Source organism: Paralichthys olivaceus, chromosome 6 (assembly GCF_024713975.1).
Source record: "Paralichthys olivaceus isolate ysfri-2021 chromosome 6, ASM2471397v2, whole genome shotgun sequence".
Lineage (NCBI taxonomy): Eukaryota > Metazoa > Chordata > Actinopteri > Pleuronectiformes > Paralichthyidae > Paralichthys > Paralichthys olivaceus.
Genome location: NC_091098.1, coordinates 19,959,640 through 19,975,675, shown reverse-complemented (window position 1 = coordinate 19,975,675; position 16,036 = coordinate 19,959,640). Strand labels below are relative to the sequence as shown.

The window sequence follows — 16,036 nt, the reverse complement described above, 5'->3', positions numbered from 1 at the left end:
TCCTCGGAACCTTAGAAAAGAATAAGCAGGTCACACATGGTCGCAGATAAAACCCTCAGTGCGCAGCGGCTGTTTGTGTTCCTCCTCTGGGAGGTGTGTGTCCGTGCGTGATTGTGTCTTTGTGTGTAGAGGGAGGGACTCGAGTTTGCTTTCGCTCCTGAGGAAACCAGTATCATGGACGAGCGATCAATCGACGTATCCGGGAGGACACAGCACCATGACTTGTAACCACATCCCTGTCCCTGCGTAAAAGATGCGTCTTGGCACCGCGCTGGCGTCTATCAGCGCCCTGATGTTTCTACTGCAGCTGGAATACACACCGACATGTCAGGTGAGTTTTTACAGAAGGGAATACACAGTGTATATACACACACACACACACAATATACAGACAGTTCACTACAGTGTGAATTAGGTCTGAATTACTGTAGTTTAATGCAAAAACGAAAACACTGTAACTGGACACCTGCAGCCTTAATGTAACTATACACTTGGTAAATGGACAAGTTCAGTTGGGCTGGGCCTGTCAATATATTGCTTATACATTAAGGAGGGATAACATATAACTGATGTACCTCAGGTTTGGATCAGCTCTCACCAGTAAAAATCTGTCTAAAAATAAATCATTTCAAATTTATTTAATTAATCATTGATGTTCGCACTGATTTACATTTTTTTTTAGATCAAATAATTGTGATATTTTTTTGTTATCTTGGTTTAATTTAAAATGTTAACCATTCTGCCCAGCCTTGCTTGAAAAAGTATTTTCTCTGTTTCATGTATTTTCTAAAACTTTCCTTGTTTCTTGTCTTTACTGTAGATGGGAAATGGAACTGGTGGTAAGTTGCTTTCTCTTTATATTTCAGTGACATGTGGAAGACGTGTGTGCTGCTGCACTAATGCTGCTCTCTCTCTCTCTCTCTCTCTCTCTCTCTCTCTCTCTGTGTGTGTATGTGTGTATGTGTGTGTGTTACAGATTATGTTGAGGGACACTGCCCCGTGACGCTGACCCCGGCCGTGTGCCAGAAGCCGGGGGCAATGTACTCTGAATGTGTCACCATCTGTGTTTGGATGAAGGCTGATGGTACAAAGTCAAACCATATGTGTTTTACAGTGCAAAGTCCATTTAGTTATCTCACACACACGATCCTCCATACATTTCATCAGTTTGTATGGTTGCAGGTCAGATTTAAGTTTTGAAAAGTGTGTCCCTCTGGTTGTCCTCCAGACTTCTACAAGGCCCCAAAGATTAAGATTCTCTCACCATTTAAGAAGATAATCAGACTGACCATGAAGCGAAGCAAACACAAACATAAGGTGGGTGTCGTTTGCATCTGACCCCAGAAACGTTGCACAACATGTCGAAGAGTCACCTCGGTCATGGAGGCAAACTGAGTGGAATTCAGTGATATCATCTTTTCTCTCTGTCTCAGTGCATCAATGGAAGATTTCCAGGTGGAGTCTGTTGTAATGAAAGAGGAGTTACACAGAAGATTCAATGGAGCAATACCAGTTTTACTTTGGTGAGATGAGTTTCTGTTCTGGCTTTTAAAAAATTGGGGATGATTTTCTGAAGATAGTGACTGTCTGTGTGTGTGTGTGTGTGTGTGTGTGTGTGTGTGTGTGTGTGTGTTTTACAGTGGGAGCTGTGTGATTGTGTCAAGGTCTCTGCAGAAAAAGTTGTTTCTGTGTCCTACAGCACAACGTCAACAAGCTGCAATGTCAGCTACTCGGTGCCAAGTAAGGACCCTCTTATATCTGGTGTCTCGTGCTTTATCTTTTTTGCTTGAATATTTTCTTTCTCTCTTTTTTGTTTTCCACATATTCTCTCTTGTTCTGTCCTCGGCCTGTAAGGGTCGTGAGATTTGTCGTCTCCGGTGCAGAGATAATAAAGGGTTCTTTTGCAGTGTAAGTAATTGTTGCTACTGCTGGAATTGGGACGTCTCCTGTTGGATTTTACGGCGTTGATTCAGGAAAGGCTTTTCCACTGAAGCGACGTGCGCACTGTCTTTTCTCTGAACTGCCCAGTGATTGGTCAAAGTCTCCCCTTACAGGCCAGAGAGGAAGTGCCAAGTTTAGTTTTCTTTCTGATTTACATCATGCTGACATGTTGTTATGTCACTGTTGCTCAGTAACATCACAAATATGTCACCTATACCGCAGCTTTAAAGGAAGAGAAACAACATTAAGTGACAGGGAAATTTTTTAGGTTGAGATCTTGTGAATATATTAGACTCTTCATGCTCATCAAAACATTTAGTAGCTTTTCATTCCCTGTGACAGTGATGGAAGGTGATCAGTCAACATAACTTTTCATTGTTCATATACGTCGTCTATCTAAAGCTCAGATCAACTTCTTGGAGTTGTGTCAAATTCTCACCTCAGAAATGATCAAAAGAATCTTTTGACTAACAGGATACGTCCCTTAAAACTCCAGAACATTAACTTCTAAAGCCAGGTTACTTTTCTCAGCTAAACATTGATGGTTGTAACAGATTTCTATTCCTTTGTGTTACCATACAGCAGCTGACTACACTCCTATGAGACCACATTTAAATCCAGTAGATCCAGATTTACGTTTGGATCCACACCAAATTGCACACTCATCGATACCGACCCCCTAAATGTCCTATCTCGCAGTGTTAAAGAAAACGGGAGAAAATCCATGGATCTGTCCAATGATCAAAATTGAATGGGCTCTTCCCTGACACATACCACATCCTTCCAAGTGTTAATCGCTCCAGTAGTTTTTGCTAACAAACAAACAAACAAACAAACAAACACACAAACAAACAAACAAGAATGAAAACATAACCTCCTTGATGATGTGATAGTTGTCCGTTCATCCACGGGTTTACTGCAAAGAGGAACCACCAATACATAAGTTAACCCATTTTTAATTATGTCAATTTCGCAAATATAATAAAATTAGAACAAATACTTCCTGTTGATTCATCTAAAGCCCAGAACATAATTACCTCCCAAATAAAAGACTATAAATATGGACAGAAATGATAATAGTAGTTGACAAAGACTCGAGGCTCGCTGACCTGTGGCTTCTGCTTTTGTTTCTGTTTCTCAGTTTTTTCCTTCTTTCCTCTCATCTTTTTATTTTAACTCATCATCACATCCTGTCTGTCTGTGACGTAGATCCAGTGCCACAGTTCGCTCTGTCTGTGAATCGCTCGGTGAAATCCATCACTGTGACTGTGGAGCAGGGAGAGAAAGTGCACACCAGATGGTGTTACCTGAGAAGCGAGTGCATTGTCGAGTCACCTTCACCACGAATCACTGTAAGTCTCAGTGGCACATTTATCTGCATATACTCAAGTTTGTTTGGACGCAGTAAAGAAAATGTACAATATTGTTGTTTGTATGTTTGTTTGTTTCAGATTGATCCATCTCAGTCTCGCTCAGCTGTTCTTCACATCCCATACCTGCTGCCCTGCGTGTGCGTTCAGGTACCAGAGCTTCATGTACATTTTTTAATACAGGAAAAAATATATTTTTTTGTTGAATGAGTCTGTTTTCATTGCTGCACATGACTTGTCTGCATGCACAGGTATATTACACACACACAGACGCCCGACGAGAGAAGCAGTGTCCTTTTCAAAAGGAGACTCTCACAGGTGAGTGGAGTCAGAATCGTACTGAAAACTAATTCTTGTTTATTTGAAATATTTGTATTTCTGCGTGAAACAGAAATCTGGGGAATTTGTCTTTTCAGAATTTCACTCAGTAGAGCACATAACTCCACCATGTTCTAACAGTCACACTTAATTCAATCAATCTGCAACACTCACTGAAATCCCTCCCAAATCCGAAGAGCACACAACCAAGCAAAGCTGCTAGATGACATTAAAGTGTGATTGGAAACAGTAGAATAAGAACCTCATCCATTATGTGATTATGTTCAGAGCAGGACCCACCTTCAGTTTATAGAGCAAATAGTGTCCTGAGAAAATAATTTTAAAATGAATTCTTCTTGGTTCATCTGAATCACCAAGAGATGAACGGCGTTTACCCACTGACCCCTAGTGGTGTCTATCCATGCTGATCGTTTGGTTTGAATATGAGTCAAGGTTGAAGGGAACTCTGTGATTCAGATAGAACCGGAAAACGACATTTAAATAAACCTCAGCATTAATTTGTCTTTTCAGAAACAACACGGCTATTTAAGAAATTCTTTATTAAGTATCTCAGGGAGTTTTTCCCATTCAAGGCCATTCAGCATGATTTTACTTGGATGTTGATGTTGTGTTTTTTTGTAAATTGATGGAAGAGACATCAGTTGATATTATTCAGTCTGGCAAATTGAAATCTCGTAGGTTTTCCCATAATTGCATCTGTGTTTGTAACATATTCATATTCATGCATTCATATTCTCAAGACTCGACTGGAACTCCCTCACTGGTTTTAATAGATGTCATCACAACGATATTTATATTTGCTGCTTTTACATGACGCCGTCTTCTTATTGCTAAAGGTGCTATGAATTAAGTTAATATTATTATTACTCTGACTTCATTATTAACATTTTGCGTCCTCACCAGATGTGGAAGACGTGTGGCGCTCGTCTGAGGTCATCATGTACGAGTCAGTTTTGAAGTGGAGCTCTGAGTGTCCTGTCAGCAGCATGAATATCTCCGCCCTCCTCTGCTGGAAGCAAGACGAGCACCTCTGCATCCCCGTGCTCAACTCCACTCTGGACGGACACGGGAACGGACCAACCCTGGTAAGTTTGGCGAGACCACTGCTGGTGCTGGTGATAGATTCCCAGTAGATACTTGTATTCTTAAATGCCCACTGTGTCTCCCACCCGACAGATATATAACACATCCACTGTGGACAAACACCCTAAGATGTGTGTGCAGGTGAGAATCAGCGAGATGTGTTTGAGAACATGTCCATTTGTTTAACCATCACTGCAGATTCACATTTTCTATATTTCATTTATGCAGTTTTCTCTACAAGGCAGCTATAATATATCTTGTCCTTTCCAGGCTGGTGAGTCAAACTTTTTTTTGGAATAATGAAAGTCTCCCCTCATCTCTCGTTTGTTTCTCTTTTAATCTTGATGCCCTCTTCTTCTTGGCTTTTACAGATATGTCTTCATGGGAGGTGAACATTGGATCAGGCAGGCAGAGTGTGTCTGTAAAACTCACCTCTTTGGCTCCAGCAAAGTTCTCCATTCAATTTTGCATCATTAACCAGATGAGATGTTCACCCATTGGCCCGGTGCACACCCTAAGAATGGTACATTTATTCTGAGAGAGGAAAAAATTGTGATTTAATCTCATGTGAGTAAATCTGTGACTTTTCTTATCTGCTTCACAGGAGAGGGAAACCACAGAGACCAAGATAAAAGTGCCTGCTCACATTCTTGTGCAGGCGCCCTGTGTCCAGGTAAAGTTAATTTAAAGGGTGAGAAAAGTTAATGCACCATGTTCAGAATCAACTCTCTCACTCTTGCTTCACTTTGTTTTTCTGCAGGTGTGGCAGTCACATCCTGCTCTGAACGGAAAAAGAATTCTGTGCCCAGACTGTAAGTGTGCTGAAGATATTTACACACACACACTCACACACACAAGCCCACGTGTGCTTTACACATGCACCTTTGTGTATGACTTCCTGCACGACTGCACATGTGCACACACAGCTCCTCCAAACTAAACAGATCAAATGCCTTTTCCTTTCACAGATGCGCACAACAGATTTGGCCTGTATGTGATGGCAGCTCTGATACTTGTGATTATTTTTGCTTTGTTTGGTTTTTTCATCCACTGTCTCACCAGAAGTGGAGCTGCAGGTTAGTTTACCTTTCCTTAAGTACAAGTTCAAGGCTCTGGTTCATTTCGTCTGTAAGGTCATTGTTTGTGTCTTGCATGGTTTCATCTTCAGATTTAAAAATTGTTCTTTGATGTTAACCTCTTCAAATTTTCCACTTCTGTCTTTTCCCATATTCTTCAAGGCTGGCTTTGGATCCAGAAGGAAGTGCTGCTAGTGTGCTCATCAGAGCAGTCAGCCCACGTCTCTGCTGTGTGTGCATTAGCCTCTGTGCTCCAGGAGGAGCTTAAGGCCACCGTGCACACGGCTCTGTGGGCCCAAAGCTCACAGCCCTGGGCCAGGACTGGAGTGGCAGATGTGGGTCCTCTTCCCTGGCTGTACGGCCAGTGGGAAAGCATGCACAAGGCTCAAGGAAAAGTGTTAATTATCTGGAGCCCCGAGGCAAAGACGACCTATGAGAAATGGAAGGCAAGAGAAAACGTGGATAAGAGTGAGACAAAGAAAGAAAAAGGATTAGAAGTGGAAGAGGATTATAAACTAAATGGAATAAGACTTGGAAAAGGCAAAAAGAAGGAGAGAGCTGCATTCAAAGAAGATTGTGTAAAATTATGTCATGATAAAGACTTTTACACACAGAGGGAACCCTGCTCGGTGATAGCACCGGTGTTTGCAGGTGCTCTGGCCTGCCTGCATGGGTCGCTGCAGCATTGCAGAGGCCAAGGAGTTGCCATTGTCTACTTTCAAGGCTTCGGCCACAGCAGAGACATCCCAAAAGCCCTCAGAGACGTCCCTCGGTACTGCTTACCACAGGATTTCAGGGGTTTGATACAGGAGCTGGGAGGGATGAAGAGAGGGACCAAATCGAAGAGGCACTGTTGGCCCAGACTCATGTCTAAAGTGCAGTCAATATGGCTCGCACGACAGCTGGCCCAAAGACTGCAAACACTGCTGCCGCGGACGCAAGGACAGAAAACGCAGAGTGTCACATCATCACAGAAAAAGATGACAGAAAAGACAGAGCTGTCACTGGCTGCCGATGAGGCGAATCCAGAAACTGTCCAAGAACAAGAGCCTCTTCAGGGGTCACCTTGGACGGCAGAGAGGCTTTAATCTCAAGTTCCGCACGTCTTACAGACTTTTGTTCTGCTGGAAACATGATATGTACATGAGAAACAGGAGCCGCCGTTCTGTTGTGAACACCTCAGAGCCTGTTACTCAGTAGCAAATTTTCATCACTTGACACTTACATGCTGTTGAAAAATGCCGTTGCTTATCTTTTGCATATTGCAAAGAGGTAAATGCTCCACCCATTTGCATGTCCTGAACAAATATATTGAGCCAAAGCAGTCCCAAGATTTCAACTTGTACTGAGTCATGCTTTACTTTGTGGTTTTTTAAGTCATGTGTTAAAGTTTTTTTTACCTATTTTATCCTGTTAGACTTTATATACTTTACCATTACAATTCTGCTTCTGTTGCCTTTAGAAGGATGTATGTGGCCCTGTTTGTGTGCAGCCCTGTAGTTATTAATTATATTTTAGCAGATGCTGGCTCCCTCAAGCACAGAGTATAAATCAGGCACCCCGTTCATTAAGAAAACATTATTGAAAGGTAGGACATGAAAAATATGTGTTTCCTCAAAGACTTAGCTTCCTGCAGAGAGATAAAGAGAAAACCATATATCATTATCTCAACTGCTTAACAGGAAGACGCAGCCAATCACAGTTCAAACAGACACAACAATCATTCTCAACTAAGGTCAATTTATAATAACCAATTCATTTTACCCAGAATCTGCACATCTTTAGAGTGTCGGTAAACATGCAAACACAGAAAGGCCCCAGGAGTTGAACTTGAAGTGAGGCGGGAGGGCTTCCCACCTCCATGCCGCCCAGAGAAGAACAGTATTATTCAAATATTACCAACGGGAAATATCACGTATGGACATTACCTCAAAAGCATTTAGAGCAAGAAAACCATGACCAGATTGGATGCCATCATAGTTCAATGGTAAACTTTCTGCAAAGCAACTTTAAACAGCACCTTGAAGAAAGATTTGTTCATCATCATTGAATATGATTTTTTTTTTCAGTTTCAGTGAAAGGTTTTGAGCTATTACCACTGTTGGCATTATACATGTTTGTATGGCATCTGTATTAAAAAAGCAATCTCTGAATAAACCAACTGACAAAAAAAGATTTGATGTTATTGAAATCTGGTTATTCAACACATGTCTCATAATTTTTCCATTCGTCACTGAATCGTCACGACCTGAACATGAACTGCAGTAAAAGACCTGCTCGACAGGATTAATCAGAAAGCGGATTGTTCTCTATGTTTGGAGAGATGGTTGATAGTGTCACATCATGTCAGGACAGTGACGTACTCTGAGGTGTTGAACACACTATGAAAATGAGGCCTATTAATACAAGACTACAGTTATACAGTGGCAAGAAAAATACAATTTTAAACTGCAGTTTTTCTTTGCACATGGAGGTTTATGTTTAACTCATGTCCCTTAGTTGGTTGGTTTAGTTGTTTGTTTGCAGGGCGAGGTGAAATCTATGAAACTTGGTGGAAGGATGGGACATGAGCCAACTGCAAATATTTGACACAGGTGCAGACAAAGGTGCGGATCCAGGAAGTGTTTTTAATTCTTTCTTTATCAAAGTGAGATTTGTTTTTTGTTTTTTGACAAAATCTTAGATTTCCCAAGAAATAATTCTATGGATCTCAATGAAAAAATCCAGGCCTGTTTAGACGACTGATATCTATGTGTGTGCAATGTTTTTTTGTTTTTTTTTTGATAGCCTATGTTTTTTTATATTATATATAAATATATTTATATATATTTTATACTATATAGAAATATATACATTTAAATATTCAATCTAAATATACATGTTAAATCTAAATTATGAGTCCTAATGTAACTTTTTGATCGAAACATTAAATTGAAATCTACGATCTGAAGTAAAATCATTATGGGGCTAAATCTGGTGAAGTGCTGTAGTTATTTGAGATCATCTGAGATAATCTAAAGAAAGTCTTTTAAGATCTTTAGCCACAGAGAAGATTGAATCGTGTGATGATTCACCGGTGCAGAAATAAACTTTGGAGCAGCGACACGCCCACCTGAGCTGTCACTCATTGACAGGAGCACTTCTCAGGTGAGGGCCGAGCTCCGATCACTCGTCTCCCGGAGGAACCCGGAGCTGTTATGCTGCAGCTGAGCGTCAGTGTGGATCCACGGGTTTCTACGGGCTCCGCTCTTTGTCTTCGGGATGAACTGACTGGAGCTCAGGGGACAAGACTCGTGCGTCGGAGAGAAGCTCCCTGTGCCAAGCGCGCGGCCGCTCCGCTCTCCAAGCCATGGACTCCGCGCTGCGCCTCCACCTCCGGAGGCCACGGTTTCACTTTGTGCTCCTGCTGCTGCTCCAGCTGCGCCTCGGCCTGTTGGTGTCCGCGGGAGAGCTGGAGATGATGGAGCAAGACGCACCTGAGCTCATGTGTAGCGAGGTAACAAGTCACCATGATGATCTAAAGGTTTCTCTACCTTGGTGCCGTGCTTGTATAGTGGTTAGTTTATGGCTGTAATAGGCCCACACCGTACACACCTGATGTTATCTCTTGTTTGTTTTATTTGGCCATTTGTTTAAACCAGCTATTGTGTCTTCAAACCTGACATTTACGAGGTAACACAGAAAGCCAATTAAAAGTCCTGTTTGCAATCCAGTTGTTGGAATGAATGTGAGCAAATCTCTGTGTTTTGTTGATGAGACTGAATGTGCAGGCTGTAGGTTTATGTGCTGCAGGAGATCAGAGTGTAATGCCCATTACTTATTTACTACTGAGCACCAGCAGGACACTTTACTCCCCTGCTCAGTTTCCAGGGATCGAGGGCTGAGTTGAAACTGGACATTGTTTCAGAGCAGAGCGAGGAATCCTTCAAACAGTAAGAGAGACTGTCCCGAGAAAAATCCTCCCTTTTTGGTGCCATTTTAGGAGGCACCAAATGTCAACAACCCCACCCCTCGTCCAACTTTTCCTTGTGGCAGATTTACTTTAGTGGAGGATCTGAACTCTTTCTTTGCCGCTGTCTGAAGTACTCGTGAGATATTGTTATGGGTGAGGGGAGTTGTTAGTTACACTCATCAACATCTTGTCTTTCTCTAGGGTTTGTGGGACTGCCACGTGAAGTCAGGTAGCAACACAATCAACACAAGTGCATTATAACCTGACAACAGACGTAGTGTGAAGTTTGTCTGAAGCAGAAACACATCTCTGTCTCATCAGTCTCTCAGTTCGCTGCTGCGCTGCCTGATCCTAACGATGCAGTGCATGTTACACACGTGCATCTGAAAGTGATGCTGTGCTGCTCGGATGCTCAAGACTGTGAACCCTGCCTGCGGATCATCATCACAGTCAAAGGTAAGTTTGTCATCATGTCTCAGAAGGTAATGTTTCATCTTGTTGGTTTGTTTGCAGGATTTCGCAAAAACCACTGGATTATGTTTTTTTTTCCTGTATCTTTATTCAAGAGTGTGTCTTCAGTAGCAGACTTCAATAACTTCACAAAGCATTGAACTACAGCCAGGTCCATCTCATGTTTGGGTCCCCTGGAAACATTTCCGATGTCATTCAAAATGTCCCTACCAATAGAGTTCCAGGAGTGGTGAAATTTCCCCAGCCTCATATTTTGTGTGTTAACTTTATTTTTTGGGAGCGTTCTGTAGGGGCGGACATGAACCTGGTTAAAGTAACCACACGATTGATTGGTTTGTTTGATTGTTAGCAGGAGAATTCAAAATCAGGGTTAGGGTTTAGGGGTTTGGGCAGATTACCACAGAAGAAGGAAGGATGTGGATGATTTAAAAAAAAAATATTTTAACATTTTTGTTGATTTCTCACAGATCTTGATTTTTTAAAAAGCTGTCATGTTTAGGGTGTGGAGTCCGACTGAGTGCCATTCAAGTTCTAAAATCATTTCTCGAGAAGCCAACTGACGGTCAACTTTTCAGCTACTGTATTATAAAAGATTGCGTTCCGTGCCGTCATACTTACTGTGGTTGCGTTGCCTTCACAGTTGCTGAAGAGGTTTCTGAGGAGTCAGTGGAAGACGCCGATAAACAGGAGTTATTCAGCATGAATCAAAAGATGGAGGGAAGTGGTCAGAATGTGCTCCCCCAACCAACAGGTAAAAACTATATGCTCAACCCAAAACACACAGTCTTTTCTTATTTTTCATCGTTTTAAAAAAATACTAATTACAATTTCTCTTCTTCTCCTCCACTTTGTGTTACAGCTTTGGTGAAAGTGTGTCTCAGCTCTCCAGGCCACAGTGAAATTTGTAAGATGCTAAATTTCAAACTGAGTCCCTCAACTTTAGCTTCTCAACAGCCCACACATAAGGTAAATAATATCGGGCACTTGTTAATGAATTACCTCATGTAGTTGTTGCTTCTGTTGATTAGAATCTAGTAATATAATATTAAATATATCAAAATGTCAGCTACTTGTATTTGATTAACTCAATTTAATCTCATTTTAAACTTGACCTCTGCTACGTCTCAGAGACAAAAGAACCATTTTCCAAAGCATCTTGGTCTTTGTGTGCATATTAAGTGATTCAAAGTTTAAAATGGGAGAGAGGAGTTTGGATTTTATGGAGAGAAACTGTTATGGCTGAATGATTTTCTGATTTGGACAGCGTTCAAGAAATGTTTAGAGAAACTCAACAGTTCCCAGAATGAGTAACACTTTGTCGACTGCGGAGAGAAAAACACTCCTTAATTAACTGGAAGAAACCTCTAGAACCAGAGTCAGTGTGGGCGGACATCTGCCTCAACCTGTTGGGGTGAACGGAGATAAATGGGGAAGAGACCAAGAGACCAGTAACCATCATTTTCCAGCTCTGTCAGACTGTGAGCTGCTCAGTAGATCAGGCATCATTACCTCTGTACCTTTTTAAATTAAACACTTACAGTCATAAGCTGTCCCATTTACCTACATAACATATGGTTGCAATAAAGGTAAGATAAAAAGGAATAAGATTAAATTATGGCCACTGCTGCCTGAGGCAATCTAATGAACCAATTCCAAAGGTCTTTGTAAGTACCATGAATTTACACACCCACATTTATAACCATAGGGCCCAGCTTCAAAAATACCAGAATTCCTCTCGATGTTTCCAGCAGATGCAGCTGCTGTTGACGGAGACGGTGATGTTCGACAGTCCTGTTGTGGTCCAAGTCCACGCACATTCAAAGGAAACTCTCAATGTCCAAAAAATCACAGTCCCGTCTTTAGAAGAAGGTGAGTTCAGTTGCTGCAGTGAAAGCAAAGACAGCGCTGAATGGAGTCATTTGTGATTTCATTGAACAATTTCTTGCAGTTTGCTCCATGAACCTGGAGGCGCATGTAAAGGAATGCGATGGTAAGAGATACTGTGAAATACTGCATGTGTACACGTGCACACACTGATGAGCGAAAACACACAGTTATGTAGAAAGACACCTGTGCACCTCAGTGGGGATTAAAGTCTGACTTGTCTCTGACTCAGTTCCCAGACTCCGAGCTGAGACGGATCCCAGGAAAAACGTGGTCCTCCTCCACCTGGAAAACACTAAAGCCAGACAAGATGATCTCATGTATCAGATGATTTGGAACGAAAGACCTGGAGAGATTCTTGCATGGGTCAGTCAGTGCTAAATTATCCATACTGTGTAATCATATCAGTCTGATGATCCAATATTAATAGTGGTAGTGTCTGTATGTATCTGTGTAACCTTTTCTAACCTTTGCAGCCCAAAGGCCAGAGAGAAACGGTCATATCTTCAAACTTTGTTACACCATGTCTGTGCTTCCAGGTAGCGTTAATGTTAATCGTAATAAACAAAAAATAACAGCTACAGACTTTTATATTTGAAAATAATACTGAAAAAAAAATGCTTTCAGGTGTGGTGGAAGGGAAAAGCCCTTCGAAGAGAATTCTGTCCTTTCAAAAACCAACATGGTAAAAAAGGGCGTCAACTTCTGATCCATTTCTTTTTATCAGAAACGCACCATTGCAGTGTTTTTGTTTTGTTTTATTTTTATTTTTATTTCAGATGCACTTGAAAGAATGCAGCACAATGTGTCTGTGTCCCTGGAGGAGTTTCAGATGAGGGAGGGTGGCACAGGGCTTGGCTGGAATGTGACTACCCCCTGCAGACTGGAGGCAGAGGTGTGGCTGTGCAAGAAAGAGCTGGCAGGAGGCCGATGTGAGGAGGTGACCGGCTCCAGACAGCGGCTGCACAACCATGCACATGCTGGCTGGAGGACAACACGCAATGGACACTGGGTAAAGAAACATCAGGACAACAACATGATGACTCATATTGTCTGGTTCAGTGAATTATTTTTAGACACATCACGACTGACGATAACATTTTATTTTCCTCCACAAATGAGATTTCTAAATGTTTGTACAATTTGGTGCAGCTTGATTGAATTTAAGAGGAACGATGGGCCTGAGTGACATGTATATGGTTTTCTTCATTCATTTAATAATTTATTTGCTTTACAGACGACAGGAGAGTTCAATGTGTCATCACACCCTCTGCTTTGTGTTCAGGTGATACTTGATTTACTTTCTTATAGTATGTAAATATAAATGTGTATAAATACAGTACATACTGTACTCACATGAACTCCTTGTTTTCAGATAAAGATACATGGGATGGAGTCACACTTGGAGCCCCAGTGTCCATTTACAAGTAAGAGAATGAATTATTGTTCAGACCCAGATTAAGAGTTAGTGTTTAACTCTTATCAGCCAAAACGAGCCACGTTTTTTTGTTCTTACTTGGTAAATAAGCGGTCAAACATTTGCTTAGCACTCTTCACTCTCCAGTGATTGAAACCCTCAGCCGTCCCTGTGAAGCTGTTTTAACGTGCTGGTGAAAGACTGTGCTTCATAATTCATTCATTTTTCCAGCATCTCGGTGGAAATGGAGCCTGCTGCTCCTCATCGGATTACTGCTGATATGTTTGGCCATACTCGGAGCCTATTTCATACAAGGGGTTGTGAAAGGTCAGTTAAATATTTGTAGGTCATTAAATATTATTAGCACCTCATCAGAAGACCTCAATGTGGGCTTTGTTCATTTCTTATAGGCTACGTATGGCGATGGTTGAAAGAGGACGACGTGAAAGGTCTGCCCCTTTATACTGTTAATTAATGTTTAATGTTCTTGTGTTTAAAGAATGACTTCTGTCGGCTGCTGCTGTTCAGCCCTGCTTTGTTTTTGAGAGTAGTACTGATCCAGAAAGCAAACAAGCAAACTGTACGTCTTGATAAAGGTTTTAATCTTCCTTTGTGTCAGGTGCAGTGGGTGGTGGTCATGTGGTGTTGCTGTACCCACCTGATGGTAACCAGGGCTTGCCGGAGCTGATGTGTCACCTGGGCTCGTCCCTCCAGGCCCTGGGCTTCAGCGTGTCTCTGGACCTGTGGAGCCAGGCTGAGCTCAGCATGCTTGGCCCCGTCCCTTGGCTCCATTCAAGACTGGACCGTCTTAAGCGGCAGGGAGGCAAAGTGGTGCTAGTTCTAACCCAGGCCACCTGGATAAAGGCAGAAGAATGGGGAGCTCAGAGCTGGGAGAGAAACACCGCCAGCAATGGGAATAGATACAAGAAGGAAGAGGAGGAAGGGAGGAGCGACGCTGCTTCCGCTCCCTGTGTGGATGTCTTCAGTGCTTCGTTTAGCTGCATTCTAGCAGACTATTTACAGGGCCGTGCGGGGGAGCGGTTTATGTTGGTACAGTTTGAATCACTTCCACCAGAGACTCAAGGTGGTGCTTGGCCGCTACCAGAACTCTTTCGCGGCCTTCATGTCTACAGCCTCCCCTCCCAGAGCCTGGGCTTTCTGACTGAGCTGGCTGGAGCTCGGCAAATGGCCACTGCATCAGCCAGACGGAAGCGGGCAGGCAGCCTCAGGGTGGCGTCCCGAGCTTTGGCGAGAGGGCTGTCTGGGTTCACAGCAGGGACAACAATACTACGCTTTCCAGGGAAGTCCCAGAGCTGTGTTGGGTTAGGTGTAGAAGAGTCTGGAGAAATGGTTCCATTGCAGCCATGTCTTATTACTCCTCCCTCCAGCCCCGAACACAAGCCCCAATATCAACGAAATGGAATGGGTCTGACAGCCGGAGAGTATGACCCATGATGAGCAGCCAGTAATGACTTGAAAGAACCTGAACACTCAGGGAGACTCATGAATGTCAATGTTGGTGTTCAGATTTTGCATTTGCTGGTGAAAACATCAGGGTTCCATAACTGTGGGGAAGAGCTTCCTTCACGTGTGTGGCAGCAGGAAGAAGCTGGGTTGTTATTGTTTGAGTTGCTGCTGCTCCAGAGAAATGGAAGTGCATAACATTAAAAATCAACACTAAGAAAATTCACATCAGTGATTCATTACTAAGTGGTCTGTGGTGATATAGCCTAATTTAAAAAAACCTTACTGTTTGTTAAACTTTAACTCTGAGTGTCCTTGTGGAATATGTTGGTTCTGGAGTTACTCCCATATTGTACTGTGCTGTGTACTGTGTTAAATGTTAATGTCAAGGACACTGGAAGAGGGGTTGCTGAGGAAGCTGCCGCAGCCCCTACTGGCAAGAAGTTCTAACTACATGGCAATAATATATGAGAATATTTTATTTGACTTCAGAATATTCAATGTGTTTTTGTGAAGCGGTTGTAAATATGTGCTGTAGATAACATTAGGTGCAAACTAAACAGATTTCAGTGGTGGTGATAAGATTTGTGATTTTTTCCTGGCCCCCCAAAAGCCAACCAATGATAGAAAATGTTTTAAAAATGATGCTACATATTGTTGGATATTCAAATTAACACAAAGCCACACCCCTGCTGCAGTGCATTCAATATGATGTAGTTGCTGTAGATAGACTTTCAGCAACTCCACCAACCAAGTGACCTCCAGCGTCCCTGTGACAGCGTGTAGTGGTGACATGGCTCAATATGTATCCTCCTCATAATCTTGTCCTTTTTATGCGTATTACACATTCTGCTATTATTGTACTGTTTATACAATTTTGTTATCACAGATCCACACACTGAGTCCTTAAGTTTATTAATCGTACCTGTTGATCACTTCCCACGCAGCAGAAGTGAGTTTTGATGACCAGAGTGGAATTCAGACATGTACTTAAAGGACACTGGTGTTTCTTGGTAAAATGTTGGTGTAGCTTAGTGTT

At 42.2% G+C, this 16,036-nt stretch overlaps 2 protein-coding genes across 7 annotated transcripts; both read left to right on the top strand.

The window, feature by feature from the left end:
• Positions 1-189: 189 nt before the first annotated feature.
• LOC109635049 (uncharacterized) lies at positions 190-7,907 on the top strand. The gene is made up of 17 exons (XM_069526712.1): positions 190-331; positions 821-839; positions 977-1,084; positions 1,229-1,317; positions 1,434-1,523; positions 1,641-1,740; positions 3,151-3,293; positions 3,393-3,461; positions 3,563-3,629; positions 4,554-4,735; positions 4,827-4,874; positions 4,962-5,007; positions 5,105-5,256; positions 5,338-5,406; positions 5,494-5,545; positions 5,702-5,809; positions 5,972-7,907. Exons 1-17 carry the CDS (start codon positions 254-256, stop codon positions 6,895-6,897), a joined length of 2,346 nt encoding a protein of 781 aa, XP_069382813.1. The 5' UTR covers positions 190-253; the 3' UTR covers positions 6,898-7,907.
• A 1,024-nt stretch (positions 7,908-8,931) lies between these two features.
• On the top strand, positions 8,932-15,891 carry LOC109635028 (interleukin-17 receptor C). Of its 6 annotated transcripts, none has more exons than XM_020095920.2 (16): positions 8,932-9,305; positions 9,963-9,990; positions 10,083-10,217; positions 10,873-10,983; positions 11,092-11,198; positions 11,981-12,101; positions 12,181-12,222; positions 12,349-12,482; positions 12,593-12,655; positions 12,744-12,801; positions 12,896-13,128; positions 13,354-13,401; positions 13,492-13,543; positions 13,765-13,860; positions 13,944-13,982; positions 14,153-15,891. In XM_020095920.2, exons 1-16 carry the CDS (start codon positions 9,159-9,161, stop codon positions 14,986-14,988), a joined length of 2,250 nt encoding a protein of 749 aa, XP_019951479.2. In that variant the 5' UTR covers positions 8,932-9,158; the 3' UTR covers positions 14,989-15,891. The 6 variants fall into 6 exon arrangements, with proteins under 6 accessions (XP_019951479.2, XP_069382566.1, XP_069382567.1 ...); XM_069526465.1 differs by having other exon boundaries at positions 8,936-9,305; positions 11,984-12,101; XM_069526466.1 differs by having other exon boundaries at positions 8,977-9,305; positions 11,984-12,101; positions 14,159-15,891.
• The last annotated feature ends 145 nt before the right edge of the window (positions 15,892-16,036 follow it).